Source organism: Gobius niger (assembly GCF_951799975.1).
Source record: "Gobius niger genome assembly, chromosome: 22".
Taxonomy (NCBI): domain Eukaryota; kingdom Metazoa; phylum Chordata; class Actinopteri; order Gobiiformes; family Gobiidae; genus Gobius; species Gobius niger.
This window is the reverse complement of record NC_136873.1, coordinates 17,649,297-17,664,640: the sequence shown is the minus strand read 5'-3', so window position 1 is coordinate 17,664,640 and position 15,344 is coordinate 17,649,297. Positions and strand designations below refer to the sequence as shown.

The 15,344-nt window shown below is 41.7% G+C and overlaps 1 protein-coding gene across 2 annotated transcripts in view; it reads left to right on the top strand.

Moving 5' to 3' along the window:
- The window catches only part of rabgap1l (RAB GTPase activating protein 1-like), a 214,102-nt gene continuing 198,758 nt past the window's right edge, over positions 1 to 15,344 (top strand). For both annotated transcript variants that reach the window (XM_079580926.1, XM_079580925.1), the window contains exons 1-4: positions 1 to 114; positions 10,887 to 11,100; positions 12,379 to 12,538; positions 13,682 to 13,877. In XM_079580926.1, coding sequence (XP_079437052.1) covers positions 10,966 to 11,100; positions 12,379 to 12,538; positions 13,682 to 13,877 — 491 coding nt within the window. In that variant the 5' untranslated portion in view covers positions 1 to 114; positions 10,887 to 10,965. The remainder of the gene's footprint in view (positions 115 to 10,886; positions 11,101 to 12,378; positions 12,539 to 13,681; positions 13,878 to 15,344) is intronic.

The following is a 15,344-nucleotide window of genomic DNA, read 5'->3' as shown; positions in this document are numbered from 1 at the left end:
ATCCATCTTTCCGCACACACGATCTTCGCTCCAACTCCAGTGACAGCTGAGCGGCTGAGCTAGGCTAGCACGGGGTTAGCACCATCCGACACAAGCCCCGCGCGCTCCATAACAGTAAGTTGACAGCTCTTTTCCTCCTAACGACGCCATGTCTGAGGTCATTCCTGCACGTAGCAAATCTAAATGTTTAGTTTTCCTTTCTCGTATTCGCCGTTTTCCTCCGCACGCGGGAGCGGAGACCAGCCCTCCGCTCCAAAGCAGCGCCTCTCATCCCGTGTGTTTTGGACTGGAGTTAGCTTTAGCATTAGGTTTGTTTAGCTTGGAACACCTCAGCACTTCCTGTATAGCCTGAACTCACCTGTCCTGTCACGTAGCCTCACACCTCCATCCCCAAAGTACTCTCTGGTGCTGTTATTGCAAAAAAAAGGGGCCAGATCACTCCCATGCGGCTTTGTAAATAAGTTGTTTTGCTAGTCCATCCACATGAGTATACGTGTCTCCAGCATTAGCACTTTGTTTGGGCAGAGTTTGAATGCAGACGCAATTCTGGCTGGTCAGTAAATGAAATACCCCGACTAAGGTCTCGATACTGCACCTTTTGAGACATACTTTTGTGTTTTAGGCCTGTAGGATAAAGAGAAAGGACTAGGAGCATAAGAGTGCAGTCATTAACAGGGAGTAGAAACCCACAGTCTGTGTTTACAGTTATGACAATCACTGCTCGGGATGATGAGAGTTAATGTGTTCTGTTTTTCCCTGTTTTTTCTCTTTACCCTGAAAGGAAAGGTGGGTAGCACTTTACATTACGAGCCGGTAAGTCTGTGGTACTTACAGTGGTAAATACTAGTAATGATGGTGGTAAATATTGTTGTACTTACAGTAGGGCTGCTCGATTATTGCAAAAATAATAATCACGATTATTTTTGTCATAATTGAAATCACGATTATTCAAACGATTATTTGTTGCCTTTGAAAAAATCCAGCAAAAAAGTGACAAAAATCCAGCAAAAAAGTGACAAAAATCCATCAAAAAAAGTGACAAAAATCCATTAAAAATGACAAAAATCCATTAAAAAAAGACAAAAATCCAGCAAAAAAGTGACAAAAATCCAGCAAAAAAAATGACAAAAATCCATTAAAAAAAGACAAAAATCCATTAAAAAAAGACAAAAATCCATCAAAAAAATTACAAAAATCCAGCAAAAAAGTGACAAAAATCCAGCAAAAAAGTGACAAAAATCCATTAAAAAAATGACAAAAATTCATTACAAAAAGACAAAAATCCAGCAAAAATAGTGACAAAAATCCATAAAAAAATAACTACCTCTGTAAGTACCAAGGACTTACAGGCCCGTAATATAAAGTGTTACGGAAAGGTGATAAACTGTCCACTACTCTGTAGTGGACAGTTTACCTTTGTTTCATTTCCAAACTGGTTTTAGCCATAGGATCTGCTTGATCTGATGGGATAATCACCCTGAGAAACAGAACACACATGCAAATGCCTTAATGTAAAATGTTTTTGTAACTCTTAATCAACATTACAGTTGTGTTTCAACACGCTTCCCTCAGATCTCGTTTGCATTTCTGCACGGCTTTTTGCCTCCATCAGCAACGTGACGCCATTATGTTGTCGTCCGGTACCTGCGTCCTTGTGCTGAAATATCAAACCACGTATCTGCTGTTTTTCTTTGACATCGGCAGCTCACAGGGGAAAACGTTTTAGATCTGCCTTGAGTGACTGAAAAAAGCAGGTGACGAGGAAGTAGTGAGAATATGAGAAGGTATTGAGTCACAAAAAAACAAGCCAGGTCTGTGAGTGCTAGTCCAGTTTGTCCAGTTACAGGTTTGATTGTAGACACAGGGGCTTGAAGGGACCTCTGAGTTCAGTGCTTCTGTAGAACGTACGTACCCGGAGCGGGGCCAAAAGCACACTGACCGAGTGATAGTGGGCCATGCAGGAAGAGGCGCTTTTCAGCTTTGCACTGGGTTTCTTTGGATTGTCAAAGCAGCATTGTTTTCAAATGTGATAATCTGGATCTGGTTGTCCGGAGCTTTTTCGTCTCTTGTCCTAAGAGATTTCACATCAGCCCTGCTTTAAGTTGTATTTCCATTGTTCTTTTGTGAAGGACTTTGTAACTTCCTCTGTCTTTGAAAGGAGCTACATAAATACTTTTGTGCTTGATTGTTTGCAAGGTAGTTTTATAGTTTTATACCTGAGGGGAGAAGTTCTGTCACTCAAGGCCCTTCCCGTAGTTCTCTGAGCAACAGTTTAGCTTGCTATTGGGAACATCTGTTATGTTTGAAACTCCAGGATGACTGACAGCTTCCACAAACAGTAAGCTGCAATGATCATCAAACCTTTCAAGTCTGAACTGGAAACAGGACGAAGTCAGATCTAAACCTGGACTAAAACAAGTGTAAACCTTTGCTTGTTCTAGAGCTGTCCCCAGCATTTGACACTTGAGTCGTAACCACTCGGGTTTTGTTTGACTGGTCTGAAAATGAATTGACATTACAAAGCTCCTAACTTTTCATCTGTCCTGCCTTTGTCACCTTTTCCCTGTTCCCCCCGTTCAAATATCGATCATTTGTTGAGCTCTTATTCGTCAGGTGTTTTAAATGTCTTGGACTGTACAGTTGCTGTTAAGATTAAAATGGTTAAAATAAGCAAAAGGCGCCATGGTGAAAGGAAGATTCGGTCAGGGAACATAAAAGGGAGTTCCGGAGAGCCGAACGAACAAGTCAAAGCTCCAGGTTCATTATGAAATTTACAAACAAATGTTACACCAGACTTTGCGTAGAGCAAGGGAGGAGGATTTCCCTGAAATAATTGCATATTGCCCTGGTCACTCTGTTGTAGGGCTGCAACTAACGATTATTTTGGTAATCGCTTAGCTGTGAAAAGTGTATGAAAACGTTATTCTTTCATTTTTTTTAAACTTAAAGTGAGTGTTTTTGGAGGCTGTTAGTGCCAATTCTGCTTTATGACTGGATGAGACACAGACAGATATTTATGAAAAGACCCTAACTTGAAAAACAAAGTAGGTTTCCATCAAAAATAAAAAATGTGCATGTCATTTTTGCTCTTTTTAAGTCTGTGTTTACTAGAAAACGATTAATCGACTACTAAAATACTTGACAACTATTTCAATAATCGATTAGTTGTCGATTAATCGATTAGTTGTTTCAGCCCTACTCTGGTGTGCTGTTTGCCATCGTTAGGAGACTCACAAACCCTCCAGTTAGGGCTGCACAATATATCGCGAAAAATATCGTATCGCGATATTAGCTGATGCAATATCCATATCGCGAGAAGCCACAACATATCGCAACATCACCATAGCCTTCATCTGACTGAGATCGCCCCATTTTTTTGCAAACTCAAACTCATGCATTGAAGTCATGTGTAAAAGTTCAGTTTTAGTTTAACATTTACAAGCTTTGTTAAATTCTACCCTTGTTTTGGTCCTGATTGGGTGTTTTTTAATTATTATTTTTTTTGACACAATTTGCTGAAAAGAAAATGGAACATATCGTGTTTGGTGAAATATCGCAATAATATCGTTATCGCGATATTACACAGCCATATCGCATATCGCAAGTCACTTCAATATCGTGCAGCCCTACCTCCAGTTTTACTGCCCAAAGAATTCATGTCTACATCTGAGTGCAATGAGTTTGTGACATTTTTAGTGACAAGGTCCAAGCCATTAAAAACGCTCAGTTCTTCAATGCAAATGGTTACACTGCAACCTGTAGTAGACCTAGAGCTGACACATTTTACACCGGTCACTATAATAGAAGACGTTATTTCTGGTACTTTCTTCAAGTAAATGCTCCCTGGATGAACTACCAAGTAGATTTTTAAAGTCTGTGATGAGCAGTTTGTCACAACAGCCTTTAGTTTTAACACCTCCCTCCAGACAGGAGCTTTCCCAAACAGCTGTCATTAAGCCACTTCTGAAGAAGAATGGTCTTGATGCCACTGAATTAGCCCTTTATAGGAGAAATCTGTGAGAAAGTGGTCTACAGCCAGCTTACAGACTTTCTTCTAGTAAATAATGTTTTTGATATGTTCCAGTCGGGCTTTGGACCCTGTCACAGTACTGAGACGACCTTGATCAAGGTGACTAATGGCGTCAGGCTAAATACAGACACAGGCAAGGTCATAGTTTTAATTCTGCTGGACCTTAGCGCTGCGTTTGACAAAGTGGACCATAGGATCTTACTAGAGGAGGAGGGAATCTCTGGAAAGGCCCTCGAGCGGTTCAGAGCCTGCCTCGAGGACCAAGCTTACTATGTTGCAATGGGAAACTGTCTCAGACCAAATAGCATTGACCTGTGAGGTTCCACAGGGGTCGATTCTGGGGCCCCTCTTGTTCAATCTGTACATGCTTCCTTTAGGTCAGAAACAACGTGTCCTATCACACTTATTCGGATGATACTCTGTTTCACTGACAGTGGGTGAACATGAGCCTGTATACACTGTGTCATTGCATGAGACAGATCAGTGTGTGGATGCAAAACAACTTCCTCCTTCTAAATACAGATAAAACAAAGATCATTGTCTTTGGCCCACAAAAACTCAGAGAGGCTGTCATTGGTCATCTTTGAGCTCTTTCACTAGAACTAAATAATCAGGTTAGAAATCTAGGGGTAATCATGGACTCAGACTTGAATTTCAATTATCATATTAAGTCAATTATATCAGCGGCCTATTACCATCTGAAACACATGGCTATAATAAGAAACATAGTATCTAAACCAGACTTGGAGAGACTTATTCATTTGTCTCCAGTACACTTTTTGGAGCCGTGCCCCTCTGAAGCTTTGCTGGACGAGTCGCACACCCTCTATTTTGATGTGATTGAAAACACTGTGAATATCACATATAATAAAATGTCTATTTCCTTCCATTATTGCAGTGAACTCAAGCAGGTTATCCACATTTGAACAATTTTTGCTTGCTTTGGCGAAGAAAAACAATTAATATGTCACTGTGGAGTTATTTTGAAAACGAGGCTGTTAGTGTGAATGGGTAAAGCTGAGTGTTTTGCTTTGTCCCAGTGACCAGCTCTTTCTGAACATTAGACACTGGTTTGGACTTTGCGCCCTGGCTTTACCCCCTCTGCGTCTCCATCAGTAGTGCTGTCAAACCGCAGATCTGAATACACTGGTTTATCCATCCATCCATCCATCTTCTTCCACTTGTCTGTTTCCGGGTCGTGGGGGCCAAGCGTTCATAGCGACGTCCCTTTTTGATCCTTCGATGTCGGCTCTTCCTATCATTGTGAAGCGGAATTCACCAAGCGTTGGATTGTTCACCCACTAATAGGGAACGTGAGCTGGAATTAGACCGTCGTTAGACAGGTTAGTTTTACCCTACTGATGATGTGTTGTTGCAATAGTAATCCTCCCTCCAGACAGGAGCTTTCCCAAACAGCTGTCATTAAGCCACTTCTGAAGAAGAATGGTCTTGATGCCACTGAATTAGCCCTTTATAGGAAAAATCTGTGAGAAAGTGGTCTACAGCCAGCTTTTTGATGTGTTCCAATCGGGCTTTGGACCCTGTCACAGTACTGAGACGGCCTTGATCAAGGTGACTAATGGCGTCAGGCTAAATACAGACACAGGCAAGGTCATAGTTTTGATTCTGCTGGACCTTAGCGCTGCGTTTGACAAAGTGGACCATGGGATCTTACTAGAGAGGTTAAAAACCTGTGAGGGAGTCTGTGGAAAGGCCCTCGAGTGGTTCAGAGCCTGCCTCGAGGACCAAGCTTACTATGTTGCAATGGGAAACTGTCTCAGACCAAATAGCATTGACCTGTGAGGTTCCACAGGGGTCGATTCTGGGTCTATGCAATTAATCGAAATTCAATTTACAATTTCAATTATTGCACTAGACGATTCCAAAAAATGGCACAATCGAGAAAGACAATATTATTAAGCCAAAGTGCAGAAAGTCCGTCCTGCGCGCGGAAATAATAATAACTTTTGTATGTAGCTCTTGAGATAACGCTACTTTTTCTGAAAGGAGAACCAAAGTTTCGAAGCCTCTATATCCTTTGCCCAGAGCTGGTTGTTGCAGAAAAGTCTATAACTCTTCTTCAGGAGCAGATATCACTAACGCAAAGCACTCGTATTATTTCCTCATACCGCTGTGATGATTGTGTCTGTTCTCTTTGCATTTCACGTGCTAAACAAACTACTGATGTCATCAGGCCACGCAGCTCGGTTTGCTTGGGCTGGTGTGAGGGCTGGTGAGACAGGGATGTCGCTAATAGAGGATTAGTTAAACAGAAAGGGTAGTCTATTTAGTATAATTGGGACTTTTTTTAACTGTCCAAAGAAAATATTTAGCTTTTTTTCCTTTGCCTTTATTTTCTTTAAAGGCAACCAATAATTGTTTGAATAATCGTGATTTCAATTTTTACTAAAATAATGGTGATTATTATTTTTTCCGTAAGTCTTCTGGTGGTTAAGATATTCTTCAAATTGTTCATAAGTCTCTGATACAATACAACACAGATCAAATACTCCTTTAAAGCTTCCCAGGGGAGGCCTTTTAGAGCCATAGAGTCACATTATAGTGGAAGAAAAAGCTGAATAATGTGAGTTTTGCCTCGCCCCGCTCCACAGGCAGATGCTTGCCGTTTCCTGTCATGTGGTCTGAGTCTCAGTCTGTGTCTGCAGCAGACTCACTGCTTTCGTGTTGACTGTTGCCAACTGGGCCGACCAGAGGAGCGGCCGGTTAATCACTGGGTGTGTTGGGAATGGAGAGTTACGATGGAATTTCAAATAAAGACCAATGCAGTCAAATATTACCACATAGTAAAAGGCACACGTTCTGAAAGGAAATGAGCTAAACCCAATTTCCGATGAAACAGGACTGATATGGTCACTTTTGACTTACAACCAGAGGCACACCTGATCAAAATGCGACGGGAATCTGAATGAATGACCTGTTTTTGAATCTTGCTTTTTAGAGGTATGACTATAAACTTTGTACTGCCAATGTAGAATTTTTGATTTTCGATGATTCAATATTTTAATTCTGTCATATTATAGTCGTATATAGTCGTATTTTAGTCAAGGAAAAATATCTGGACATTTTTGTCATCAATCAAAACTACTTACTGCTAAAATTATGACTAAATACCATTTTGTACCATGTGCCATTTTATGGAAGCTTCCTGGTCTCACTTACAGATTTCATTCATATAAAATGATCATGTGATATCAATTTATTATGAAATGACGCAATATTTATATTTAAATAATATCAAGTTGAGTGTTTCCTGCAGCCCTTTCCTGTTTAGGCAGCTGCCCAAACAACACCGTGCTGCCGCCTTAACTAACTTCTTCTTCAAAAAATGTATATATATAATATTCTGAGTTTTTCTGTTAACAATATGAACTGTAAACGTAAAGCAGGTTACAAAGGTCAGTGACTGACATAACACAGTCTTGATGGGGCCTAAATAATAAATATTAGACTATATATTAGGACTACTACGCAGCTAATTACAAAGCACAGCTGATCCCGGCCGATCGAATTGGAAAAGTGTTCCCTCTTCGCAGCTCATCAAAGTTTCTAAGAGCTGTGTCCTACAGGTGAGTTTGCTTTCATATAAGTGCGCTGAGGACTTTAGGGCTATAAAATGAAATGAGTTTATTGTTTAAACCATGTGAGTCCAGTGAGTCTGGAGTGCATCCTGAAGCGGCTCCTCCTGGGACTTGGAGCCTCTCTGTGCAGAATGCAGTGCGATAGTTCCTGCACCGCGCTGCATACATCGCACAGTTTGGCAGATGGAGACAGTTATTGTGCAGATAGATGAATTTGGGTAGCCGTTCTTCACAAAGCCAAGGAGCACAGCCTGTAGCGATGCTACCTGTCAGCTCTGCCATAAGCAGTGAGTGGTGACAAGTTACTTGTCTTGTGTTGATTATTTTGCACAAATTAAAAGTGCACAAAATTGGTGTTTAGCCCTTTGTTTAGTATTTAGTTTTATTTGTATTGTTCTTGTTCCAGATGGTATTTTATTTATTACACAATGTTGTATTGATGATTTATTTTGTTAATAATATGAGGTGACTGTGGTTTGTTGGTTCTGGACACCCGTGTGTCCCTGCTGAGCGGACGGGTCATTAAATACAGACAAATTCTTTTTTCTTTGTAGATTTCTTTTGCACTTTTTACGTTCAATCAACAATGACAAACTGCAGAATGACCACGTATCAAACCAACTAGCTATTCCAAAACTTGTGGCTCGCTGTTTGTTGGGCCAGAAGATGCACCACTGCATCTTCTGACCACTGTGATTGTTGTGGGGCAAACACTGCGTGTCCACAGCAGGTGCAGTAAGAGTTATTCTGCCTGATGACCAACATTCAATCTACTGAGGCTTGTTACTGGGCCAGATAAGAGCGGTGGAGTCGCCAGTCAGCCAGCTGTGCACAAGAAAGAACTGGCTCAGACACGACTGCTACCTGGGTTGGTGATGGTATCATGTGATAATGTCATATCATGAAATAACATGATAAAATAATGTTATACAAGCAAAAAAATAACATATACGCAAGTGAGATCAGGACGCTTTCATACCATTTGCTCTCACAAGACACAAAACTACATCATAGCCTGCATGATTTTAATTTAATAATAATATAAAAGAGAAAAGAGCTGTAATGACATGATGAAGCATGATGGTCACAGTGGGTCAGTTTAAAAGTGTTCTCCATGAATTATCTGAAGCAACAAATCACTTCAATGGGCTGTGTTGTGGATTTTCTTGCCAATCTAAAGGAAAACTGAAGAAATGTTGTCCGATCAAGTGTGAAGTTTATTGCGTATGCACACGGAGAACGTAGCAGTCGCTGCTATGGTAGTTCTGGAGAAGTCAGCTTTCTCCTGAAGTCATAAGTGAAGTGAACATATCAAAGGCAGAACAGCACGGCACAACATGTCGTGAATGCAGGCGCCAAATGCAAATACATGGGAGAGAGCAGGGAGCTGGCAGTTTCCAGCAGCTAGTCGAAACTCAGCATGTCATCAGACAAGAGGAGGCTAGTTTGTCTATTCTGTAATGTAGATGTTGCTCTCATCTATAGAATTCTCCATTTGAAACTAAAAGCTGTAATGTTGTGATGTTTCTGAGCGTGAGCTATTGTCAGTAAGGATCTTAGTCAGGACTCGGGAGTACCTTAGTGGAGGATCAGTCTACAAATGATGAAGCTGGTCTGGAAATGTAACCACCGTGCAGACACACCAAGGGTTTAAAGGTTCACACACAACATTTCCGAGAGTTTGTGTTGTTAATATTTAGCAGATTCCATGGAAAGTCGTCAGTAAACCATTAAATGACCTGTTCTCGTGCATTTACAGTACACACTGATTGATGACAACCACAGCAGAAGTAAAGCCTTTCCCATGATGCCTCGCTCTGCTCTCATGTGCAAATTGACCCTCTGTTTGTTGTGTGTAATTGGATGAATGTGAGTGCAGCACATGACCAGGGTGCTTTCCTTTATTTGGAGGAGAACTAGAGAAAAGTGTCTTGTCTTTGTTCTTCTGTGCTCTTAATCAAGTCCCATGACTCCAATCCAGTTCTGGTCACTTTGTTGTCAGTAATGGAATGAATGCATTCATAAAATGTTGTCTTGTGCGCTGCCGGGATCGACAATGTGTGTTTGTTAGCAGGGGGGAAAAACTGACAGCGATTTTATGGAAAAGCACTTCTAGAGGAAAACCAAGTAAATAGTGGTGGTCACATCCATGGCTTTTGGAAGTTAAAATCAATTAGTGGTGAGAAAAGTTGAAACAATGATAAAAAGTTGAAACAATGGTAATTTATTTGGAAAATTCTTGTGGATTTGAGTGGCATGCACAGAATAAACAAATGTGATAAGAAGATTAGAAGCATTTATTGTTCTCACAACGTTCCATCAATGGTGCACAATAGACAGGAAATGTACAAATATTTAAATAGTAAATAGAGGTATCTTTATACAATGGATACAAAAGCTTATTAAAAAGTATTAAAAATAAAAAACAAAATTAAAACAGACTATAAAATGTCAGCATCGGCAGTGCAAAGTTTACAGTCCCAGTGCAGGTGGTTGATGAAGTGACACTGATGCATACAATTGATTTGTATAGTGGTTATTGCACATTAGTTACTGTACTGTGTTGTACAGACTGACAGCTGTGGGGATGAAGGACTTGTGGCAGCGCTCCTTGCACTGAGGGTGTCTCAGTCTTCCACTGAAAGAGCTGCGCAGCTCCTCTACAGCCCCATACAGTGGGTGGGGGGTGTTGTCCATGATGGATACCCTCCTGCAGGGGTTGCCCTTTTGTCTTGGTTGAGCACCTGCCCTTCAAAATGTCTGTGCCCGCCACTGCCCTCCTGTCCCTCACCTCCTTCACAGAGTCCAGGGGCAGCCCAGGGCGGAGCTGGCCCTCCAACACATTTTCTGTGAGGGGGTTTCAGCCACTCAGGGAGAAGTGAGGAGTGGCTGGCTCACTAGACTAAGGTCTGTGCCGTGCATATTTACTTTTTGAGAAGGTTAAAGATAAGCTTTCCCATGTTGGCTACACTGCTGCAGCTGGTCCTATAGGCACTTTCACACCGCTGCTGTTTCACTACCTGCCCCTCTTTACTGTGCTTTCAGACAGAGGAGAACTATGTTCCTACTGAAAACCTATTTCTGCAATGAAAAGCTCCTGTGAGACTGAGCTTACACAAACATTGCAATATCATTGTTTATTGTGATGATCAGAACGTTGTTTGGGATGGCTTAGTGGATGCTGCAGTGCATATGCAGGCTAACATGCTAGCTGTTTGCTTTGCTGATTAAAGCTATTTGTGTCCCGTTTTGTGCAGGCTGTGCTCCTTCAGAGAAGTCCGGGACGGGCCAGGTGAAGGGGGGCTCCCTGCTGACCCCTAGTGGCCGGCCCCAGACATGGATGAGCGAGCGTCTCTGGGTAAAGTCAGCAGCTCCACCGAGTCCGTCGCCACGGTGACCAGTGAGGAGTTCGTCCTGGTGCAGTCCAACGCGGGGTCACCACAGAGCTCTGAGGGCAGGCCTAGACTCAAGGTAAAGAGGGGAGAAAATGATCATATTATAGCACAATATAAGAGAGAAATATCATGATAACGATATATTACACACCGGACAACATATGGGCAAATGCTCCTCATATTAGAGAATCTTACGATTAGGATCTTTTGTTTCTCATCATTTTTTGCACTCAAACAGCTACTCAGTAGCCTGGCTAAAATTCATTGTCTCGTAGGTGAGGTGTGGTTTACGATCGTCTATAGCCGTTTATTGGGCTGAATGTCTCTCATGCGTCTGCACGTAGCACAGCCAATCGTATCATCGTATCCGATGACGTGTGACGTACCTGCTGTAAACTTTCGAGCTAAACTATTTAGAACGCGGCCTAAAGCTTGATCGAAAAATAGCGTCGCGTCTGCTGCTGTCATGTTTGATCCGTAAATAAACTTTTGTTTTAATCCGTAAATAAACTACAAGCTTCTGTATATCGAATAGCTCGTCACCATCTTGCCGTCCCTCCTCGTTCTGTGATTGGTTCCCAAATCCATGTGAAAATTTGGGCCATGGTCCCCAGTCTGGCGTTAGCCAGGTTTGCTACTCAGTACTTGTTGAACCCAAGTAGCATTTTGTCAAAGTGCTTTAAATGTTCACTGTAGGCCTTCCAAAAGGCCAAAGGTCTTTGAGAAAGTACTGCTGTGTGGATTACAGGATGTCATGTACTCTGCAGATAACCAAGTTGAAACTTTCAACTTAATTTGGGGAATTAAAAAAAAATGATGCTTAACACAATGGTATTTTAGCAACTTTTGTTGAATTAACACTTGGTGAACTACTAACTGCCCATTACTGATGTTAAAGGCTGGGTACTATTAAAGTTTAACGGTAAAAAAGTTGAGGTACTACAAGTATCAAAAAAGCAGGTACCGAAAAAGATCTTCGATATTTAGATCCAAGTTTTGATGCTGTTGGTCCAGGGACAGTATGAAAGGAAGTGACTTTTCCCCATTTTTCCCCCTATTTTTTCCCGCTTCTTTTCAGTTTTTATTTTTGCACCATTTTTCCCAATTTCTTTCCCTCATTTTTGCTCTTTTTTTTAAAACTAATATTGTTACTCTTTCCCCAAATTCCCTATCTTTTTTACACAAAATGTTTTCCTTATTTTTGCTAAAATGTATCCCTTTATTCCTGACATTGGAGATGAACCCGATCTTGCAAATGTGCAGATCTTCCAAACATTATTGCTCTGTTTTCTAGTTCTAGATGACACATAGCGAAGTATATTTACAAAGCTGATGCCGATGTTGTGCGTCTCAGATGTCGTGTAACGGGAACGAGCAGCTGGAGAAGGCCATGGAGGAGGTGCTGGGTGATGGAGAGGGTGACGAAGATGAAGTGGAAGAAGAAAAGAGCTGCACGGAACAAATGGAGAAGCACAAGGAACCAGAGAGACACATCCTGGAACCGTCCACCCCAGGTACTTTCTTTGATACTCGCTTATATTGTCGAGAATGTTGTCAGTCATTATTATGTCTGTGAAACTCTGTGCGAGCATCTTTTCAGCACTTACCTTTAGGGAAGTTGTACTTGAACAGGAAGCAATCCAACTTTCACTGGTTTCCGTAAAAAGTTTAGTCTGAGCCTCTGTGGAATCTGTCTGGAGTCCTTAAAAGGGAAAGCTTTCACCTATGACATCACATTCTCTCATCATTGTAAACATTTCCTTGCCTTGATATTGTTTTAAATCATTAAAAGTAAAATATGAATGCAGACGTGCCACAAGCATGTGCACAAGTCACAATTATGCAAGACAAGTCCGTTTAATGTGGAGCATTGTATTCTCATGCTGGGGTTTGGGGAGCGGTATTTGTGCTGACAGGCCAAAGGGAAGTGGGGAGAGTGTTGTGGAATAAGAGCAAGTCAGCAGTGGAAGTCATTGTTCTACTTCCTGTTTGTCAAGTGTGAAACGCAGAGGGAGACTGGAGGACCTCCACAGCTGATTTGACTTCATATACAAGAGCTCACAGCTTAAAGGAACAGGCCACCGTTTTTACATACTGAGATATATTCTTACCTGAGCTTTGACGAGTTCTTTAGGACCTGTCTGATCTTCACCCGTGCCTTCAGTCACGTAAACACAGCGCAGACGGCGTCAGCATTTAGCCTCTCCCTCTCTCCTCTATAGCTCCAAAACAGGTCAGGATAGAAGCTACCAAGCTCTTCCACGTTTTCCCTATTTAAATATGGTTACGTGAAGTGTTCCACTACAAAGTATAATGACACAAAATTTAACAATGTGGATTTTCTAAGCAGATAAATGGGGGAACTATATTGTAAGGCGTAATAATACCAGGAGTACTTCGAAATCCACACAGTAATCTTCACTTTACTGTGCGGATGCCAAACTACTCCTGGTATCATTATGCCTTAAAATATAGTTCCCCCTTTTATCTGCTTAGAAAATCCACATTGTTTAATTTTGTGTAATTATACTTTGTAGTGGAACACTTCACGCAACCATATTTGAATGGAGTTTAAGTGGAGGCGTGGCCCGATGATCATAGTTTGGCTCTGCGTGTAAAACAGTCTCGTTGAAATACCCTCTGTCCAGTTCTTCCAGACACACCGACCCGCCCAGCCGCCCCGGAGGAGGACAGCGTTCAGTTCAACAAGCTGTCGTACCTGGGCTGCACGTGGGTCAAAGCTCCACGGAACGAGGCGGAGGCCCAACGGGCCATGGCCACGCTGCGGGCCGAGAGCGCCATCCCCATCCCCATCACCCTGCACGTGCCCTGTGGACCGGACGGATCAGTCAGGTCAGTGTCCCCCCAGTCAAAATTACACCTACATTAGGGTTAGGGTTTCAGTCTTTCAGTCTTTATCTCAATGTTAATGCTCCTAGATCGGGTTGTGCATAGTGTGATCCTGGATAATTCCTAATAGCCGGCTGCATATATAGGTTGACCCCAAAAAATTTTCTACAAAAGGTTTTTCAATGGTTTTCTGTAGTATCAGGTGAGCTTATTAACATATTAAAAGTCTACCAAAATCTGACCACTGGAAAGGTCTCATTTTCAAGATGGCGTCCAAGAGGGTGGCGTGATCCTTAAAATGCTCATTACTCCTTTATTATTCATCCTAGACAAGTCATTTTGTTGTCTGATCACATAATTATGACATAGAAATCGTGGACAAAGACTGCGAGGCGAGCGAACTGACATTGTGGACCTGGAACGGTTTTAACCCTTCCAGATCTTTAGACACCAAAATGACTTGTCTAGGATGAGTAATAAATGAGTAATGGGCATTTTAAGGATCACGCCACCCTCTTGGACGCCATCTTGAAAATGAGACGTTTCCAGTGGTCAGATTTTGGTAGACTTTTAGTATGTTAATAAGCACACCTGATACTACAGAAAACCATTGAAAAACCTTTTGTAGCAATTTTTTTGGGGGATAGGTGTTTTTTTTTCATATATGCAGCCGCCTATAATTAGAGCCGTTCAATGATACCCATCTGGTATCGGGAAAGAAGTTTAGGTACTACTGAAAAGAATCTTGTATCTTTACATCCAGGTTTGGATGCTGTTGGTGCAGGGACAGCATTAAAGGAAGTGTCCTTTTTTTGCCCTATTTTTTTAAATCTTTTTTTATTTTTTTTATCTCCCCCCCTATCTTTTTCAATTTGTTTTGCCCAATGTTTTTTTCCCCTTATTTTTACCCCAATTGTTTCTTGTTTTGCCCATTTTTCACATTTTTTTATTACTCATATTTTCCCCATTTCTCCATTTTGACATGGGAGATGAACCCGTAAATGTGCAGATCTGTTTTCTGATTCTAGAGGACACATATTTTAGTCAAAGTGAGTTTAAATTCTTCTAAACTCTGTGTGGATGACAGTTGTTGCTCCGGCGGGCTGGTGGGTGTGCTGATTCGGACACATTTAGAATCCATGCAAGAACGGGGCCCTGTCACACCGCTATGCGTGGCCGAATCCTGCTCCTGGACATGCTTCAGATATCAAACAATGTCCACAGCGATACTTACACTCAGAGGGAAGCCACTTAGTAGAACTGAAAGTGAGTGTAGAAGTACATGAAGGAAGTACAAGTATCTCTGAGACCGTGTACTAGCTTACCTTACTACTGCAGACGGAGGGTCATGACCGGTCATCTGTGGTCATCTCTGTCACTGAAGTGTTGGAGATTTGGCCTTGTGCTGGAGTATTGATTGTTCCATTTCCAATCATCGAGACTCGAGTCACATGACTTGACTCAAGTCAG